At 44.0% G+C, this 20,933-nt stretch overlaps 1 protein-coding gene across 1 annotated transcript in view; it reads right to left on the reverse strand.

The window, feature by feature from the left end:
* Positions 1–8,200: 8,200 nt before the first annotated feature.
* Positions 8,201–20,933, reverse strand: part of LOC136653874 (zinc transporter ZIP2-like) — a 35,681-nt gene continuing 22,948 nt past the window's right edge. The window contains exons 2-3 of the mRNA XM_066630749.1: positions 9,661–9,711; positions 8,201–8,788 (exon numbers count right to left, since the gene is read on the reverse strand). Coding sequence (XP_066486846.1) covers positions 8,201–8,788; positions 9,661–9,711 — 639 coding nt within the window. The remainder of the gene's footprint in view (positions 8,789–9,660; positions 9,712–20,933) is intronic.

A 20,933-nucleotide genomic window follows, 5' to 3' on the forward strand; every position in this document is an offset into this window, starting at 1 on the left:
ATTCAGTTCACCAGGATGCTACAATAAAGCTCTCATGATATGTCAGGACCAGCACTGTATCACTTTGACTATTTCTCCCATCTTGGCCTTCAGCCTGTTGCTTCAAGGCATGATGATCTCTGAGTGTTGCATGTTCATCAGGACAAGCAGGAAATCACAATAAATAAATACATTTACCTAAAGATCCAGTTCACCATCATTATAATCATTTATTATTATTATTATTATTATTATTATTATTATTATTATTATTATTATTATTATTATTATTATTATTATTATTAACAACAGTATTTATATACCGCTTTTCAACTAAAAGTTCACAAAGCGGTTAACAGAGAAAAATCAAATAACTAAATGGCTCCCTGTCCCAAAAGGGCTCACAATCTAAAAAGATGCAAAAGAATACCAGCAGACAGCCACTAGAACAGACACTGCTGGGGTGAGGTGGGCCAGTTACTCTCCCCCTGCTAAAAAAGGAGCACCCACTTGAAAAAGTGCCTCTTACCCAATTAGCAGTTAGAATTTGCAAATGGCTTAGGATAACAAAAACAGATGACTGCACTTTGGAGGAGAAGGGAGGAATGAGAAATTAGATTGACCATAAAATGTCAAATTGGTGCAAAATGAATCTCAGAATTATGTCCAAGGAGGAACAGCTGGGAATATTGAAGGAAGTCACATGAATTTCTATTTTAAAAAATGGACATATCTCAAGGGTTTTCTGCACAATGCTATGGACAAAGGTACTCAAGTACGCCTGTCAGGTAACAACATTCTTTTTCCTTACTAAATTCTCCTTGGTGTTCAGCTGGGGCCTCAACACAATAATGAAGAATTTGGGGAGAAAGATGAAACCCAACAATCCAGCACTAGAGACCAAGATGGAGAAGACCTCCATGGCCACCATGTATTTCCCCTTGGTGCTCAGGTAGGCTGGCACAAAGGACACCCGAACACTGCAAAACACCAACAAGCTGAAAGTGATCAGCTTGGCCTCATTGAAAGTATCAGGCAGTCTTCTGGTTAAAAAAGCCACCACAAAGCTGGCAAGGGTCAGAAATCCCATATAGCCCAGAACAATAGAGAACATGAAGACTGAGCCTTCGTTGCACTGCACTATGATCTGACCTATCAGGGAGTGCGCGTCAAGCTCTGGGAAGGGGGGAGACACTGCCAGCCACGCTGCACAGAGGCCAGTTTGGATCAGACAACACACCACAATGACGGACATGGCCAATCTCTTCCCTAACCATTTTCTCATCCTGTTGGCTGGTCTGGTGGCCATGAAGGCCAGGACCACAGTGAGGGTTTTGGCCAACACTGAAGAAACCTATTGCTGTGCCTAGGAAGTGCCTGCTGTCATGGCAGGGGGCAATCAGAGAGCCAGCAGGAGTTAAGTGTATAGGCTGCCCAATCACCTTTAGGTCTCCACCATTTTGCTGCTTCATATCCAAGGAGAGTCAGGGAGTATTCCGAGGCAATGTTCAAGTATCAGATCCTGGTGCATGTTGAATTATCCTTTGAATGTTAACCCTCAGTAATTCTGGCATCAGGCTTTACCCAAAGGTCAGCTGTGCAGTGCTGTGCCTAGGAAGTGTGTTCTGTCATGGGGGGCAAACAGCTGGCCAGCAAGTGTTGCGTATAGGTGCATGTTGCTGCCACCAGGATCCATCTCCTCTCTCCCCTAGCCTGATCTCTCCTCACCCACAACATGCCCCACTTCTGACTTACCGGCATCTGCAGCACTGAGGTTCCAGATCTGCAGCTGCTTTGGAGCAGATGCTTGGTTTGGCCCAGTGGTGGCACCAGCTTCACGCCATCACTGGGCCTTTGACAACAGTAGACACCTGCCCCACTGTCATAACAGTCCCATAGGACTGGGACATATGCTCTGCTGAATTGCTGCTTTACTGACTGCATCAGTATGATGAATTGAGGATTGGGCCCTCAGGGTCCAATCCTAAAGGTTCCTAGCACCGGTACTGAGCTCCAGCGCCGGCACTGGGTGTTGTAAACATGTCGTAAAGCACATTTTTGGCACCTTTGGAGTAGGTAGTGCTGGATGAAGAATGCCATGTGAGTATGTGGAGATAAGTGGGACCACCAGGCAGTGGTATGGCCTTTCGGTTTTGTGATGGCATTCTGAGAGGGGGAATTGGGGAAGTGATGGGGTGGGAGGGGTGTGGGAGTGGCGGAGGCCTCCTCATGAGCAGCTCATTTCCACAAACTTCTGGAACACCGATTGGATGGAGCATCACTTTCTTCACTTACCCAGCTGGCTGGAAATCCTCCCTTCAGAGCACTGAGCACAATCATAGCAACAGATCTGCTCCCCCTGGCGTACCACCTTTGTCTGTCCAGGATGGCAGCTCTCAGTACATGTCGATCGGGGCAACATCTTCAAAAAACTCCAAAGGAGAAAGGGTTAGCATGGAAATCAACTGTTTCCTCATTGCTGTGATGTTTGGTTTGGTTTGTTCTGCACAAGAATACAGTAATGAGACATAGCTCATGAGCTCCTCTGACCTCTTACAGTTATCAATTTACTTCTATACAGGCATGTGCCGCTTAACAGTTCACTTAATGACTGACTGCATATATGACGGTGGTCAAAGCACAATGACGGTGCTCTGAAGGAGGCAATCGCATCTCCCGTAGCCTGCAGCAGAGTGTCTGTCTACCCAACAGAGAGGCTCTTAATGCAAAAAAGAGGCCATCTATCTCCAGTAGCCTGTGCAGCCAGCTACTGTCTGGCAGGGCATGTCTGTTTACATAACAAAGGCAATAGATTGCACTGAATGTTCACTTAATGACCTAATCACATAACATTGATCAGGGAACGTATCCCTGTCATTAAGTGGCGCACACCTGTATTCATATAAGGCCTTTCTCATCAGATATTACTCAAGACAGTTTACATAGGTGGGCTGTCCTAGTTAGTTCCAATGAGGGTCTTTACAATATTGTTCTATATATATAATCCTTCAGTATCCAGATGTTTTCCTTTAGTTCCTTTACATACCACCTCTTCTCATCACCATAATCAATTCAGCCTGAAAATTCATAGAAAGAGATGGACAAACAAGGGGACAAAAGAGCATGGATAACATATGACTGCACATATGAGAGTTTGGAATATATTATCCATGGTTATTCATCCTTGTCTACAAGCACAAATATTATAACAGGTCAGCCACATTTGTAGGTGTTACTCTTGTATCACTGTTATGATAATCACAGAAGGATGGCAGATCCAGAGAAAATCCCAGTGAATACCTTAGGGCTTGCTTCAGAGTAAGTGCATCTTGTACAGGAATATGCATTCCCAGGCATCTGCTGAAAAGTACTTCTGAGTACTACAACTATGGAACTATAGCTCAGAAAATGCATTCAATATCCTTCCCAGCTGATCAAACTTCTGTTTCCACACAATGACACTTCCATTAACGGCAAACTCTTCTCCTTCAGGAGCCCAGGGGTCCATCCTTCCTACCCTGACTCTACGGAAAGAGTGATTGAGGAATGTGACTGTGTTGACGATATCAAAACCTGTTGCCACTTCTCCATTTTCAAACAATATTTCTTTGCCTGCGTTATTGTTGAAGTGAACGTTTCTCAGAAAGTGGTGAAATTATTAATTAGCTATAATTTCTAATTTCTTTCTTTTCTGTGTCTGTGTATTGGCGTAATTAATGCTTCTTTCCATGAGTCCGGCATACTTCCAGTTTCCCAGATGTCATTAACCAAATTCTTGAATGGTAATTGTATAATCTTTTCCAATATCTTATAGTATTCAGTTGGAATTGCGTCTGGTTCAGGAGATTTCTGATTTTTCTGTTTTTTAATTGTTTCTGTTAATTCTTGCATGGAAATTTCTTGATCCAGAATTTGTTTCTGTTCTGAGGTCAGTTTTAGCATATTATTTTTTAATAGGTAATCCTTTTGCCAGTTAGGATCTATATTCTTCTTCTTATGTAATTGCTTAAAGAATTTTTCTATTATAAATTTAACTTCTGAAGATTTATGCTTCTCAATTCCATTTTCATCTATCAAACTGCTTATAAAGTTCCTCTGTCATTCTTTTTTCAGTCTATGTGCTAACCATCTTCCAGGTTTATTTGCATTTTTGAAATAATTCTGTTTAATTAGTTTTAATTTTTTCTCAATTTCTTCAATTTGTATAATTCTAATCTCATGTTGAAGTCTCTGTATTTTAGCATTTAATTCTTCTCTAGATGGATTCTCTTGGAACTCCTGCTCCTTCTTCTTCAATTTTAAGATTAGTTCTTTGATACGTTGATTATCCCTCTTTTTTTTCCTTGCTGAAAATTTCATCATAATTCCTCTTAAATATGCTTTGCATCCCAGATAATTTGTGGTCTTATTTCTGGGTGATTATTTATTTTTAAAAAACAACTCATTTCTTTTCTTTCATATCAGTGATGTTCCAGAACCCTTTCCTTTGAGATTTATTAAGCTTTAAACTAATTGTATTATGATCCGCAAAGGTGTTTGGTAATATTTCTGCTTTGATTTTCATGTAATCCTCCTTCAAGAAGTTCTGTCTCAAACTCAGTTGCTCATTCATTGCTCATTCATTGCTCTCCCAGCCAATGAATAATTGTTGATCTAATATCTTCTTATTTTCCTTCTGGATAATTCTGAATGCGCAACATGTATCTCGCCTGTTCAAGCTCCAGCAGCATCACGTTTCTTTCTAGCATTTGGTTTCTTTGTTCTGCGGTTTCAACACTTTGGGTGAGTTGCTCAATCTTTACCTGGTCACTTTTTACTTGTTCTTTCATCCTGTTCACCTCTTTCTGATTTCTGTTGACCTTTTCACGTGTCTCCTTTGCCGTCTCGTCCATCTCTTTCAATTTAATTTATAATTGATCCAGTAATAAAATCCCCTCAGAATCTTTAAGCAACTACTTGCCTTCTGTTCAGCCACCTCTTCAAAGACACCGAATTTCAAAAGCTGTACTCACTCCTCTTGATGGTAGATTAGAAAAACTGCCCGGAGCATTTTCTCCTTCCTTAGAGCTGCAGTCCAGGTGATAGGGGGAGGGCAGGAATCCAGGTTGCATCTGCCAGTTAATGGCTGATAGAGTTACTTCACTTCGTTGCTGAAGAGACAGGTTCTACCCAAACCTAGAGGTTGCTTTCCCCAAGGGTTTGCTAACCTCAAGTCTCAAGCACTTTCCTGGCTTCTCCTAGCCAGAAATAGACCCTTGAAAGCCTTGAAGGGGTACCCGAAGCTGAAGGTCAGATGGAGCTCATAAAATCTGCGTCTTGTTGCCCAGGCTGTAGCTCCCCCCCCCTCTAAACTCTTCTGGTTTATAAGAAACCATCAACCTGTCTAGTTGAGAGCTCATGGTTTCATCCTCACACTCTGGAAGATGGCTTTTGGCCAAATGCTCCAAGGGGTTTGGCCTGTGGTATCATGCAGGGAAGGTCAGGGAAACCCACAGTTGGCAGAAGATGCAACCAGCCTCCATGCTGAGGTTGATGGGTTTCTGCTGAATGGGAGGAAAGGCATGAAAGGAAGCTTTTACAAAACTGCCTCCCACATTTTATGCTAAGGCAGAGCGATAACCGCTAGGAAAAGGCTGAGGGCTACTCAAGGGCTTCCATGATGAATGTTAGACAGCTGGGGAAAGCTCAATTTCATGCGTGAGGATTTTGTTTTCCGAAGGGAAGCTGAACTCATGATTTTTCACCTTTTGCACCCACCTTTAAATCAGGAGATAACTTAGTGCTTGAGTCTATCCAAGGCCAGCCCAGAACAGGCAGTGATGTTGACACAGCCTCCACTGTATACTATGGGCTGACCAGGGATCAGGAAGTGGTGGAAAAGTAAGTTAAGAACGTTTAAACGTACCTACTCTGCAGCACCATGGTCCCCAGGTGGCCTACTTAGATCTATGCCAGCTTCTTCTGCTGACATAAATCTGAGTAGGTCCAGGGGGACGCGTTCAATCCATTCAGGGGGCATAGCATATTGGTGCTGGTGGCCTGGGCACTGCTGCAGCCAAGCCTTGGGCTAAAGGCTCTTGTCACTTGTATGAGTGACTAGTGAATGCACTCTTGCAGCTCACATAACCAAATGTTGTATTTCTTCCTGGAAAACAAAGTCTCTGCACAAGGATAATTAGCATGGCACATCAAACGAGTTCTAGCCTAGTGTTCATCTTGACGTTCCACTTCTCTAGGTGCAGGGGTCTTTTGACTCATGTGAACATGACCTCACTCCATGCCACCACTACTGCTCCCACTATTGCCACCAGTCCCAAATCCCAAGGAATTTTTTCTGTATTTACAAAACTGATTTTAATCAGAATTACTCGACACCAAAACCGCAACCCAACACTTTCCTTCCAGGGAAGGCACATCTGGAGTTTCTTTAAAAAAGTGATCTTTCTGATCAAAAAGCAAGAGGGAAGCAAAGACAGCAATAGTAATGGCTGGAGACTGATGGGTGCTCTTTTGCCAACCCCACCTGGAGTGGCAGTTGTTGCTGACCCCATGAGGCAGCAGCAGCAGCAGAAGCAGCATCAATGCTGACAATCTGAACAGGAGCATATATGAACCTCAGTCTTTCCTATGAATACAAACACAACCATCAATCACGTGGACAAATGACCCTAGAGGAGCTCAGCAAACCACCACTGCAAAGTTTCTCCCTTGAAGTCTTCACAGTCGAGCAATAGATAATCTGCTGTTTACAGAGAATACCTCAGAGCTGCAGGGCATAGCTGGCTCTTCAAAAACTGAAGCACAGATGGAGCACATTTTATCCTCAGCTCCTGAGGTGGAGTCAGTTTTTGTTATGAGTTTTGAAGGTGGCTTCAGATTATCCCTGGGACTTCTCTAACTGAAAGCGATTATTTGGATAACTACCGTGCAGATGAACACATTGAGAAACTTTTTCAAATGTCTGCAACTTTGAAGAAGCTGAGTGTGTGTGTGTGTGTGTGTGTGTGTGAGTGAGAGAGAGAGAGAGAGAGAGAGAGAGAGAACAGCCCTACATATTTAGGACTTAGTGTTTATTGTTGGCTGGGTGTCTGGTGATCCACAGGTGGAGGAGATTAAGGTTACTCCTTATTCACACCCAGATCACTTCCAGGAGGATGAGGCTGATTTCAGATCCCTCATGCAGTGAATGATTCTTCTTCCATGAGATCAAATGCATGAAATTTGGCTGAACTAATGGTCCAATCCTATGGGCCAGTTGCTCTGCCTGAATTTGCATTCCAGGTGTATACCATGCCTTTTACAGCAGTCACAAAGCACGATCCACCATTCAGCACAGCCAGGCCACTGCCACAAGTAGTAAGTGACCACAGCTACATGCTAGTGGTCTCCTGAACAGCCCTGGCACCAGTACAATGGCACTGGGGGTGGGCTGGGGTGAGCAGAACAGAGAGTAGGAGGAACAAGGTGGAGACAGAGTCAGGGGGTGTATGTTTTTTGAGACCAGGAAAGGGGCAGTGTTGATTACAATAGCACTACTGATATCCTATCCCCCTTTCTGGCCTCGATCCACTTTTCCAGGCTTGAGCAAGCAAAATTGATGGAACAGGTCAGAGGAGACCCATAATGATAGCAGAGGCTTACCAGGCAAATGTTCCCTTAAGTAGAGGAGACCTCCAGGATTATCCCTCCCCCCCCCCACAGGATGGAATAGGTGCTTTGTTGGTGCAGCTGGAGTGGTGGGGTGGGAATGTAGATAGGATTGTACTGTAAGTTATTTCACAATGAAATGAGACACAAAAGCTTCACCTTTCTTCAAACGAATCCATCGCAGTCAAATTTCCTGACAAATTCAAACTCAGCAGTTTCTCAACTTTTTCTTTGTAATTCCTTTGTTGGAAAATAGTGGCTCTCAGGTCCACAGTTGAGGTCAGTGGAAGTGATGACACTGGACGTGTGCTGAATTATTGTCAACTTACCACAGTAGAGTAGAAATTAGCAAGTTCAATTGGATATTTTTTAAATGAAAGTCATTCTGATTGTGCAGATATTCAACTTTTCGATGCAGTCTGGCAGTTCAGTACCCATTGGCTGCTGCTTTTTTCTGCTGAGTGAATTAGGGATACAACATAATTGTATCAACTTTTTAGGGATACAACTTTTTAGGTTTGAGATGATGTTGATGGGTTCCCTTGATGACACCAGCATTGGCAGCCCTTCATGCTCAAATGGCAATGACGGCCATGACAGAGAAACCAAGGCCAATGAAGAAGAACTTTGCAAGGAGGCTTTCATGTGAGCGCAGCTCATAGGGGAGTATCTCCAGGAAGGTGACATAGAGGAAGGTGCCTGCTGCCACTCCCTCCAGCACAGCCTGAGCCAGGCTGCTCCCATTACCATTGGAAAGCACCCCAATGCCCACCCCAATGCCAGCAGGAGACATCAGAGCGAACACCACCAAATACAGGAGTCTCCAGCGGGCATCAGTGCCACTCTGCACCAACTTCATGGTCAAGCTGAAGACCACAATGGCCTTGTGGATTAGCACTGCTAAGCAAAGCTGAATGGCAGCCACTTCCTCCTTCTGCACTCCAATGGCCAAACCCTCAAAGACGGAATGGAAGGAGAGCGAAATAAAGAGCACAAACGCCCGGAAAGAGCTGTGGGATTCTGGTCCACTCTTGTGATCGGCATGACTTTCGTGGTCGCCATGGGAATGCACAGCCCTGGGGCAGCACTGAAGCACGATGCTTTCAATAAAGAACACCAGGAAAAAGCCCAGTGAGATGATTAGTTCACCAAATGGGTATCCCTGTTGTGTGGAAAAGAGAGAAAGAAATTACTATCCAATTCCATTTCCCTCTGCTACTAGCCCAGGGCCTGAAATGCTTTATGATTCTCTTTTCTTTTCTACTTTTTATTCTTGCTTGTTCTTTCCCCTGCTTCACTGCATTTTATTTTTAATTTTAGAATGGCAGGATAGGTTTTCTCCTAGAAATAAATGAACTAAACAACTAGCTTTGTACGTCCAATGAGGCTATGGATGGGTGTTTATGAAATGGTAGCTCTCCAAACCACATGGCAAATCAGCCTTGAAAACTGTCTATCTTTTTTTTTTTTTTTTTTTTAATACAACTGTGTACGTGTGTCTTTCAAACCTCAGTGGGGTAGGGTCTGGTAAGTGAACCCCCCATTCACTTGCCAGAAGCATGAATTAAAACTAGCAGTTAAGACTAAAGGAACTGGTCACTGTTCTGCTTTGCTAAAAAAAACCAATAGGTTGTAGAATTAAGATTACACCAGTAGGTGGTGACCAAGGGTCATTCGATGCATGGACAAGAACGCAGCAATCCTTACCGTGTCTACTGCAGCCTATTATATTCAGGGCTAATTCTTACAGATTGGCATATTGGTGTTATTGGCATATTGGTAGTGACTGCATTTCCACCGCTGTGTATATATTTCCTCCATGTACAACCATACATCTCTTGCTCATGTCTCTCTTTTGCAGAATGAGTATGCTATTCGGGTGTATCCCTGCAAGAAGACAGTCAGTTGCAAAGTAGTTCCTTTCCCCCAGTGTGCAAAATCCCCGATCCATCCATCACAGTAGCTGCATCCCAACCTCTTCTCAATAATCCCCAAGATGCATGAAGAGGTGTGCTCAAGAGATGGAGCATTTACGTCAGAGTCGTCATCTTCAGAGGTACTGTTATGCTTCTGTGAAAAGTTCCCCTGAGTGTAAACACAAGGGCAGAATTAGATGCATTTCGAGAATAGGAGTGGCACAAAGACATCAGACTGTATCCAAGGAATATGAATTCTGGCCAAGCACCATCACTGAGACAAGTTATTCATGGCCAACTTCAGTTCCATGCATTTCAGTGCGATGAAGTCACAAGTAGCATTCCTTGGATACAACCCCCTTGAGTTTAGGCAAGTGAAATCACTTTGACACCAGTTTAAACCTGCCTGGCACATCTTCAAAAGTAAAAGTGCATCACTCAGACCCCTGCACCAGCTGAATGCATTTCTTCCCATGCCCTAAAGTTAGAAACAACTGCAGATGAGAACTTAGTAGGATCTAACAGAAGGATCTTTGTGAGGAGCTCCAGAAGGATATCTCCAGACTGGCAGAATGGGCAGCAAAATGGCAGGTGCGTTTCAATGTCAGTAAGTGTGAAGTCATGCACATTGGGGCAAAAAATCAAAACTTCACATATAGGCTGATGGGTTCTGAGCTGTCTGTGACAGATCAGGAGAGAGATCTTGGGGTGGTGGTGGACAAGTTGATGAAAGTGTCGACCCAATGTGCGGCAGCAGTGAAGAAGGCCAATTCTATGCTTGGGATCATTAGGAAAGGTATTGAGAACAAAACGGCTAGTATTATAATGCCATTGTACAAATCGATGGTAAGGCCAAACCTGGAGTATTGTGTCCAGTTCTGGTCGCCGCATCTCAAAAAAGACATAGTGGAAATGGAAAAGGTGCAAAAGAGAGCGACTAAGATGATTACGGGGCTGGGGCACCTTCCTTATGAAGAAAGGCTACGGCGTTTGGGCCTCTTCAGCCTAGAAAAGAGAAGCCTGAGGGGGGACATGATTGAGACATACAAAATTATGCAGGGGACGGACAGAGTGGATAGGGAGATGCTCTTTACACTCTCACATAACACCAGAACCAGGGGACATCCACTAAAATTGAGTGTTGGGAGAGTTAGAACAGACAAAAGGAAATATTTCTTTACTCAGCTTGTGGTCGGTCTGTGGAACTCCTTGCCACAGGATGTGGTGATGTCGTCTAGCCTGGATGCCTTTAAAAGGGGTTTGGACAAGTTTCTGGAGGAAAAATCCATTATGGGGTACAAGCCATGATGCGTATGCGCAACCTCCTGATTTTAGAAATGGGTTATGTCAGAATGCCAAATGCAAGGGAGGGCACCAGGATGAGGTCTCTTGTTATCTGGTGTGCTCCCTGGGCATTTGGTGGGCCACTGTGAGATACAGGAAGCTGGACTAGATGGGCTGATGGCCTGATCCAGTGGGGCTGTTCTTATGTTCTTCTAAGATAAGAAACTTTCCATCCCCAATGTTATCCCCTCCCCCACATGTCCCCCTCTTTGTGATCCTGTCCCCACCAGCTTCTGTCCACTTTAAGAGTGACTAACTTAAAAGTGACAAACAGACTTCAACTCAGCCAGTGACTAACACCACCCAAACATCCCACTAGTGACATGACTAGGGTTAGTGTCACCCCCATTCACTTTATTCATTTATTCATTTATTCATTTATTTATTTATTTTACTATACAACATTCCAGGTCACCCAACAAATCTGTCACCAACAAAGAACACGTGGCAAACGTGATGACACACACAAAAGAATAGGAGTGCTAGTGTGAGTTCTGATCCATGGAAATTAGAACTGACTCAGACTAACACTTATTGGTTCCATGCTGTTTTATCACACCTCATTTGCTGTTGGAACAATTAGGGTACAATCCTAACCAACTTTCCAGCACTGACGTTGCTGCAATGCAGCCCCAAGTTAAGGTAACAAACATGCCCATATGTTGAAGAGGCCCCTTTACTGCCTCCCCACTGCAGGATGCCGTGCACATCACATTGGCACAGCTAAGTCAGTGCTGGAAAGTTGGTTAGGATTGTTCTGGTTATTACAGAACCTGTATTCTGTATTGTAGAACCTGTACTATTCAGAATCTGTAACCAGGGTAAAAATGTATTCATAAAATGAGGCCCACCACCTTGGGTGTTAGAAGGTTTTGCGCCAGCCCTATTCACAAGTTGTGAGTCGTGTCCCCCCCCCCCCCAGCTCTTGTCTATATGTAAGTGGTAAAGCAAGAGCAATATTCCCATACTGCAGACTGGGAGTGATGCATACACTCCCCCTCCCCGCCCCAGTCTCTGATAGAGACATGAGAACTGCAGCCTCCAACACTTCACAGATGGAACTAGGAGCCTGCTGGCACACTGAATGAACACTCCTGATGACATTTTCAAAATCATTGCTGAGCATCGACTGCTTGTGCCTAGACATTGCCAAAGAGGCCCCTTCCAGCTGCTGTGTACTGTCTTGATTTTGCAACAGTCTGTTCTGTTCAAAAGCAAGGAGGACACTTGCCTTTTCAGGTCCAAAGGATACTAGAAACCAACACACAAAATTGTCCTACAAGGTCAGTGGTCCAAACTGAGCCTTGTTGGCTGCAACATTTCAACGTGGCAGTCTGCAATTCTGTGTTGTATTATAGTTCACACACACACTTCCATGACTCCACAAAAGTTAAAATGCATTTATCCACTCAAGACTGGCACATCCATTATAAAGATCAAAACAGGCACTAAGGTGGCAAAGGCGCTCACCTTGTCCCTGATGACCCACTCACTTTCCCTGATCCTCCTCCTCCACCCACTCACTGAGTTAAAAGTGGGAGACACTCTAGCCCATGACGCTCATTGACCCATTGACTCATTGAGCCCATTGACTGGGTCAATTTGTGTTCTGGTCACGATAAGGAAACCGGATTTCTTGACGTGCTAAATGACTGTGGCTTAGAGCAGCTAGTCACGGAGCCCACCAGAGGACAGGTGACTCTGGATTTAATATTGTGCATTACGCAGGACCTCGTGAGAGATGTAAACGTTACTGAGCCATTGGGGAACAGTGATCATGCTGCGATCCGTTTTGACGTGCACGTTGGGGGAAGAATACCAGGCAAATCTCTCACAAAAACCCTTGACTTCCAACGGGCGGACTTCCCTCAAATGAGGAGGCTGGTTAGAAGGAGGTTGAAAGGGAGGGTAAAAAGAGTCCAGTCTCTCCAGAGTGCATGGAGGCTGCTTAAAACAACAGTAATAGAGGCCCAGCAGAGGTGTATACCACAAAGAAAGAAGGGTTCCACTAAATCCAGGAGGGTGCCCGCTTGGCTAACGTGCCAAGTTAGAGAGGCTGTGAAGGGCAAGGAAGCTTCCTTCCATAAATGGAAGTCTTGCCCTAATGAGGAGAGTAAAAAGGAACATAAACTGTGGCAAAAGAAATGTAAGAAGGTGATACGGGAGGCCAAGCGAGACTATGAGGAACGCATGGCCAGCAACATTAAGGCGAATAATAAAAGCTTCTTCAAATATGTTAGAAGCAGGAAACCCGCCAGAGAAGTGGTTGGCCCTCTGGATGGTGAGGGAGGGAAAGGGGAGATAAAAGCAGACTTAGAGATGGCAGAGAAATTAAATGAGTTCTTTGCATCTGTCTTCACGGCAGAAGACCTCGGGCAGATACCGCTGCCCGAACGGCCCCTCCTAACTGAGGAGTTAAGTCAGATAGAGGTTAAAAGAGGAGATGTTTCAGACCTCATTGATAAATTAAAGATCAATAAGTCACCGGGCCCTGATGGCATCCACCCAAGAGTTATTAAGGAATTGAAGAATGAAGTTGCAGATCTCTTGACTAATGTATGCAACTTGTCCCTCAAAACGGCCACGGTGCCAGAAGATTGGAGGATAGCAAATGTCAAGCCTATGTTTAAAAAGGGAAAGAGGGGGGACCCGAGAAACTGTAGGCCGGTCAGTCTAACATCCATACCAGGTAAGATGGTGGAATGCCTCATCAAAGATAGGATCTCAAAACACATAGACAAACAGGCCTTGCTGAGGGAGAGTCAGCATGGTTTCTGTAAGGGTAAGTCTTGCCTCACGAACCTTATAGAATTCTTTGAAAAGGTCAACAGGCATGTGGATGCGGGAGAACCCGTGGACATTATATATCTGGACTTACAGAAGGCGTTTGACATGGTCCCTCACCAAAGGCTACTGAAAAAACTCCACAGTCAGGGAATTAGAGGACAGGTCCTCTCATGGATTGAGAGCTGGTTGGAGGTCAGGAAGCAGAGTGGGTGTCAATGGGCAGTTTTCACAATGGAGAGAGGTGAAAAGCGGTGTGCCCCAAGGATCTGTCCTGGGACCGGTGCTTTTCAACCTCTTCATAAATGACCTGGAGATAGGGGTGAGCAGTGAAGTGGCTAAGTTTGCAGATGACACCAAACTTTTCTGAGTGGTGAAGACCAGAAGTGATTGTGAGGAGCTCCAGAAGGATCTCTCCAGACTGGCAGAATGGGCAGCAAAATGGCAGATGTGCTTCAATGTCAGTAAGTGTAAAGTCATGCACATTGGGGCAAAAAATCAAAACTTTACATATAGGCTGATGGGTTCTGAGCTGTCTGTGACAGATCAGGAGAGAGATCTTGGGGTGGTGGTGGACAGATCGATGAAAGTATCGACCCAATGTGCGGCGGCAGTGAAGAAGGCCAATTCTATGCTTGGGATCATTAGGAAGGGTATTGAGAACAAAACGGCTAGTATTATAATGCCATTGTACAAATCGATGGTAAGGCCACACCTGGAGTATTGTGTCCAGTTCTGGTCGCCGCCCCTCAAAAAAGACATAGTGGAAATGGAAAAGGTGCAAAAGAGAGCGACTAAGATGATTACGGGGCTGGGGCACCTTCCTTATGAGGAAAGGCTACGGCGTTTGGGCCTCTTCAGCCTAGAAAAGAGAAGCCTGAGGGGGGACATGATTGAGACATACAAAATTATGCAGGGGATGGACAGAGTGGATAGGGAGATGCTCTTTACACTCTCACATAATACCAGAACCAGGGGACATCCAATAAAATTGAGTGTTGGGCGGGTTAGGACAGACAAAAGGAAATATTTCTTTACTCAGTGTGTGGTCGGTCTGTGGAACTCCTTGCCACAGGATGTGGTGCTGGCGTCTATCCTAGATGTCTTTAAAAGGGGATTGGACAAGTTTCTGGAGGTAAAATCCATTATGGGGTACAAGCCATGATGTGTATGCGCAACCTCCTGATTTTAGAAATGGGCTATGTCAGAATGCCAATGCAAGGGAGGGCACCAGGATGTGGTCTCTTGTTATCTGGTGTTCTCCCTGGGGCATTTGGTGGGCCGCTGTGAGATACAGGAAGCTGGACTAGATGGGCCTATGGCCTGATCCAGTGGGGCTGTTCTTATGTTTTTATGTTCTTATGCTATTCTCCACACTTCCTTTTCCAATGCAGGAAATTAGAAGAGCAATCCCGATTGCCCAATTAAAGAGGTGATCAGAGTTTGATTGGCCTGGCCTGGACATAAGAGTCCCTCCCCAAGGGGGAGGTGAAGGGGGCTGGGTCTGCCAGCTACAGTGGACCTTTTAAAAGGGGACGAGACCCAGCCCTCTTCCTCCTTGTGCAAGTGGGCACCGTGGAAATAGCAACAGGTCCTGAGTTCCAGCATGCTGCTGGTGCGCCGTACTGTGGTAAGGTGGGGTCTGGGGGAATTTTTGGGCTTTTCACGTGCCTGGGTCGGTTTGCCAGTTCCATCCCCCCCCTGCATTTCCCCCCTGCAACATTTTCCCACGGTGCCCGCGGACCCAGCCATTGAGGGTTTTTCCTGCTTCCCTTGATCGCGCTCCCCCCTCCCTTGCCCTCATTTCCCTCCAGAGCAGGAGCATCCTGGGCCGCTTGGCCCAGGTCCCATGTAGTGGGGCCAGGCGGTGCCACTTACCCAGCATGTTGAGTACGGGCTGTAGGGGGCGGGTCAGGGGACTGCAGCTGGGGGTGTGCTGTGGGGCTGCCGCCCTGGTCTCGGGCTTGCCAGTCCAGAGGTTGGGGTACCACAGTGGGGGGTGCACTGCGGGGCCGCCGCCCGGTCACTCGCTTTAGCAGGGGCCGGTGGACTGTGGAGCCGGCCCCGGACTATGGCCCTTGCAAGAGCGAAGGTGGACAACCAACCACTGCTTAGCAGCTCAGGGAATGTGGGGGGTTGGACGGGTTGTCCTTACACTCCCCCCATGATGGACAGAATACTTGCTAGCTAAAAAGGAAAGAGTAAATATATGATCTACAGTGGAGGATCCCGGCCAGAAACCAATTTGTTCCCTACCTGGGAGACCTATTGAATCAGCCCAGGATGTCAATTTATTTAAAAGATACCTGGAATACAACTTCCCGATGAATGAAAGGAGACTGATTGGTCTATAGTAGTTGGGAAAGGCAGGGCCTCCTTTCTTGAAAATTGGAACTGTTACAGAGGCTAGCCAAGTAGCAGGAATTAGACCAGATTTATTGAGTAATGTAAATAAATTGGACAAAGGAGTGGACCACCGTAAGGGATTATTAATAAGAAACTCAGCTGGAATTTCATCTGGGCCAGGAGCTTTCCCATATTTCAAGGAGCTGATAAGCTCCATAATTTCAGAAGGCAAAACGGGTGACCACTCCGGCAAATCAGGAGGGCAAGAAGAATAGTTAATATCCAGGTCTGGAGCAGAAAAGACTTTTGAATAATAAGTGATCCAAGTGGAAGAAGAAATGAGAAAAGGGGATATAGGACTTGATTGAGAGTGAGTATTATTATTATTATTAACAGTATTTATATACCGCTTTTCAACTAAAAGTTCACAAAGTGGTTTACAGAGAAAAATCAAACAGCTAAATGGCTCCCTGTCCCAAGGGCTCACAATCTAAAAAAATGCAAATGAATACCAGCAGACAGCCACTAGAACAGACAGTGCTGAGGTGAGGTGGGCCAGTTACTCTCCCCCTGCTAAAAAAAGGAGCACCCACTTGAAAAAGTGCCTCTTACCCAATTAGCAGGGGTACCTGAAACCAAGGACCAGAAAAGCTTACGATTGTTGGAATGAATTGCATTATAAAGTAAATTCCAATTGTTTTAGGCAAATACATGTTTCTTATATTCAAAGAAACTGCCACAAGTTTTTTTAAGTAGGAAAAAAGTTCTAAGCATTTCTGGAGAAGGATCACGGGATACAGAGTGGAAAAATTGCCTGATGTATTTCTTGGCGGCCCAGCACTCAGCATCAAACCAAGAAGGGGGGTGAGAATGTATAGTCAAAACCCGAGGCAATCTCAATGACTGGACCAGTGACTGAGTAAGCAGCTCATAAAGTGCAATGGCGGTGGAAGGGGATTGAGTCTCAGATAACTCCAAGTTGAGATCCATAACCTCACTCGTTCTGGACCAGTTTTTAAAGGCCTCTTCAAATTTAGTAGACCATCTGAGACTGTGAGATGTATATGTGAGAGGAGGATTTTGCTCCTCGGGAAAAGGGGTAAGAGACAAATTCAAAAGAATTGGCAAGTGATCACTATCCGGCCGTTGATCGACAGTAAAATGTAAAATATAAATAAAAATATCTGAGGAAATAAGGATATAATCCAGGACACTGGCCCCTTTATAAGAAAAATGGGTCATTCTGCCTGGAATATCATTTGCGATGGAGCCATTTAAAATATACAAGTTGAATTCAAGACAAAGGTCTACCAAATAAGAAGTATAGCCATTAAATAAGGGGTCCATAGACAATCTAGGTCCTTGGAATTCCGGAGGAATAAAACCTTCGGGGTCCCAGTTCATATGCTGAGCTAATGCTACATTGTCAGAGCCCAACCTGGAATTAAAATCTCCCAAAAGTAATAAAAGCACAAAGGGGTTAGATTTAAGGTAATCTGATATAAAGATTTAATATCATCCCAAAGCAAGAAACAGTCAGGATGGGAGGGTGGGACACATACATTAAGAACTAATATTTGGGTATTTTTAATTAAAAGGAGAAAAGCTTGGAAAAAAGAGGACTGTGTAGATAAAGAATTTAGATACCCAAGTGAAGACTTTAAAAAACAGCAAAGGCCCGCACAAGGACGGCCACTCATGTTAGTTTTAAAAGCTGGTAAGGAATATGAGATAAATCCTGGCATATGAAGGGGAGTTGATGACCATGTTTCTTGAAGAAAAATTAAATCAAAAGATGAAAGGTAATTATAAAAATCTAGGTCCATTATTTTGTTTCTCCAGCCAGCAATATTCCAAGAAATTAATTTGAAAGGAGTAACTAAGGGTAAAGCAGCCCAACCAGTAGTGGTTAGTCAACCAGAAGGGTTGGGGTTTGATAAATGATCAGGTATTATAATAGCAGGTGAGGAGTCCGTAGCCACAGGCGGGCTACAATTAGAATTACTTGGTTCAACAAATGGGTGAATAGAAGGATTAGGAGAAAGGACCTGCATGGAGGAAGGAAAATTAGGTGAAATTTTGGCCGCATCAGAGGTCGGCAAAGGCCCTTGAGAATCAGAGCTTATAAAATCAAAATTTAGAGGAGGTATAGATTGGGCTGCTGCATCCACTAACAGAAAAGAACTAGGGTAGGAGCAATTTTCCACTATACAATTAGGGTATAATGAAGTAACAGAATTACACATTGGGAAAGGAGATAAGGAAATACAATCCTTACAGGCATAAGTAGAACTGGCTGGAGCGGGAGAAGCAGTGGGTTTAGTCAAAGGGTTTAAAGTCACAGAAGAAGTTTGAGAGTTGGAAGCACATGGTGATTGAGCAGAATTTTCAGGAGCCTTTCCCTGGAGGTTAGGACAATCCATTTCCATTTGGAGGAGAGAGAGATTAGAAGCTGTTAAACATTCTGAAGGGTCGATCACAACTGGAGAGGACGAAGGAGATTTCCAGGAGGACTTCTGGTTAGGGGTTGTAGGAGAGATCAGCGTCCTAGATTCATGCTTACAGGAAAAAGATGGAAGAAGGCTCATGACTTGGATGTTCCTGAAGTGTCTTTGGATGAAAATTACATGTCTCCTTAAGGCTCCTGCACACCAGAACAACCGCTTCGGGATATGAATGGAAGAAAAGTATAGCAAAAGCCTATCCATGGAGCTAGCGGGGAACAGTTTTTCAATTTTCCGAAGATCAATAGAGGAAAAAGTTGTCCCCAGTAGAGAGGCCAGATGTCTTTTGGCTTGACTTAATCTGCCCCAGTCAGGGTGGTTTCCTCCATGTTGAGGAATTATAATTGCAATGCAGTTAGGTTCATAAATCAGTTGAACAGTTTTACTCTCTCACATTGGTGAAAGTGAGTGCTTGCATGAGGAGTCTGCATAAAGTTTCTTTGATTCCTTGTAGCAGCAAGGAGTATTCAACTGCAATGAGTTAATAGTATGGTGTAGTTTCTTTAAGAGTCCCACTATGATCTCAGTTTGAGAAAAAAATCATACTAACCGTACGAGAGGTTAGAAGAGAATGCTGAGACTGTTGCAGCAATAATGAGACTGCTGCATCAATAAATTACCAAGTTCATGCGATTTATCTGCTTCAAATGAGGATGTGGGAGAATACTGCTTATTTCTATCAAGGTTGTTAGAAGCAGGAGGCAACGTCGAAGGAACTGGATGGGGGGAGGGGGAAGATGGAAAACTCAATAATGCCGCTTCAGCTCCAGAAGGCTGAGACAAGGAGAAAAATGTCTCCAATCTGGTTTGTTTAAAATGGGGAGTTGAATCAGGTTCCACATCCTCTGGAGAAAATGTTCTCTTTCCCCCCATCTATTTAGGAAACAAAGAAGTAAAAATCCAGTGAAAAAAGTCACTCACGAGTCAGGAGGATATAGAGAAGTAAACATCCAGCTGAGCCTGTTAAACTCCTAATAATGAGCTCGGGGGAGTCTAATGGCAGGCAAAATAGGCACCGCAAGATTTACAAGCTCTCAGATAGATCGTTTGTAAAGAACAGAGTCCAAAAACAACGTAGGGAATAAAAATAAAGGAGTTTGGGTGGCAGAGCTCCAACTCCAACGTCCTTGGCTTGGAGTGTCCCCCATCACAGGTTAAGGGGGGGATATAGCATTTGGCACATCATCTCATATGCTAAAAGGTCTTGGGCCAAACTTGCACCTTGCATTGAAATTTAGTTTCTAGGAGTTGGAAGGGGGAGCAATGGACACCTGAAGGATCATTCTAGAAATTCACTCTACAAATTCCTACTAGTGGGTCCCAGTCTAGTTTGCTGTGCTGCTGTGGAACCATTTGATCTGTGATGGGATGAGACCACAAATGAGCGTAATCACCAGTAGACCCACCAAGCAGCCACCAAGAGTTGAGTGGTTTAAAAAATGTTCATTTATAAATAGAACCCTTCTTAAACAGTCCACAGACTAGTATGGCCTGGCAATCCAATATGCACTTAGGTGGGAGCCAGTCCCTCTGAACCCAATGGGGTTTATTTTACTTTACGCATAGGATTCCACTGTCCAATGCTCCAACTTAAAGGCACAGCAGGTTAGATTGAGTTGAGGGTGGGTGGGATGATAATATGGAATAATCACATATCTCTCTCTACTGTTCAAGTTCAGAAAGCGAGAACAACTCAAATACGTGCTCAAGGCAAAAACTTTATTGAATATTGATGTGTTTCAGTCACATAGAGACAGTGCTTTTTTGTAAAAAAAAAAAGGTGCAGGAACTCACGACTTGTTAATCTTTTATTTATTTATTTATTTTTAAATTTATTTAAAATAAAATATTTTATTATATATATAAAAATATAAATATTTTATTTATTTAAAATAAATAAACCTTTTATTTATTTATTTCATTTATGTATTCATCTCATTTCTCTTTAAATCCCCATTCCCCAACTACTTAAGAACTAGAAAATGAGGGGAGATCTTCAAGAGAGAAGAACAAAAAGAGACAGACCACCTTGGGAGTGCACACTAAGGATTATATCAAGGCTTGTTGCATGTATTTGCAAATATGTAACAACCAAAAAAATTAATTAAAACTTTTAAAACATTTAATAAATATTGGTTAAAACAATTGATGAAGGCAAAATATAAAAAATGATTACACTGCATCACTCTACAGATTTGTTTGAACCCAAATCAGTTAGCACACAGGGGAGAGGGGGCACAAAAGATGGGTTAATTAATTGATTAATAAACAAGTTATGGATCAAAAATCATGTGGTCACACACCCTCTATTGGCTCAAGACATTGAAACATGATTGGTGCAAAGAAAAGAACATCCCCCTGCCCACTATCACCACATCCTGTGGCCAGGAGTTCCACAGGCATTCAGTGTGAG

This window comes from Tiliqua scincoides, chromosome 5, assembly GCF_035046505.1.
Source record: "Tiliqua scincoides isolate rTilSci1 chromosome 5, rTilSci1.hap2, whole genome shotgun sequence".
Classification (NCBI taxonomy): Eukaryota; Metazoa; Chordata; class Lepidosauria; order Squamata; family Scincidae; genus Tiliqua; species Tiliqua scincoides.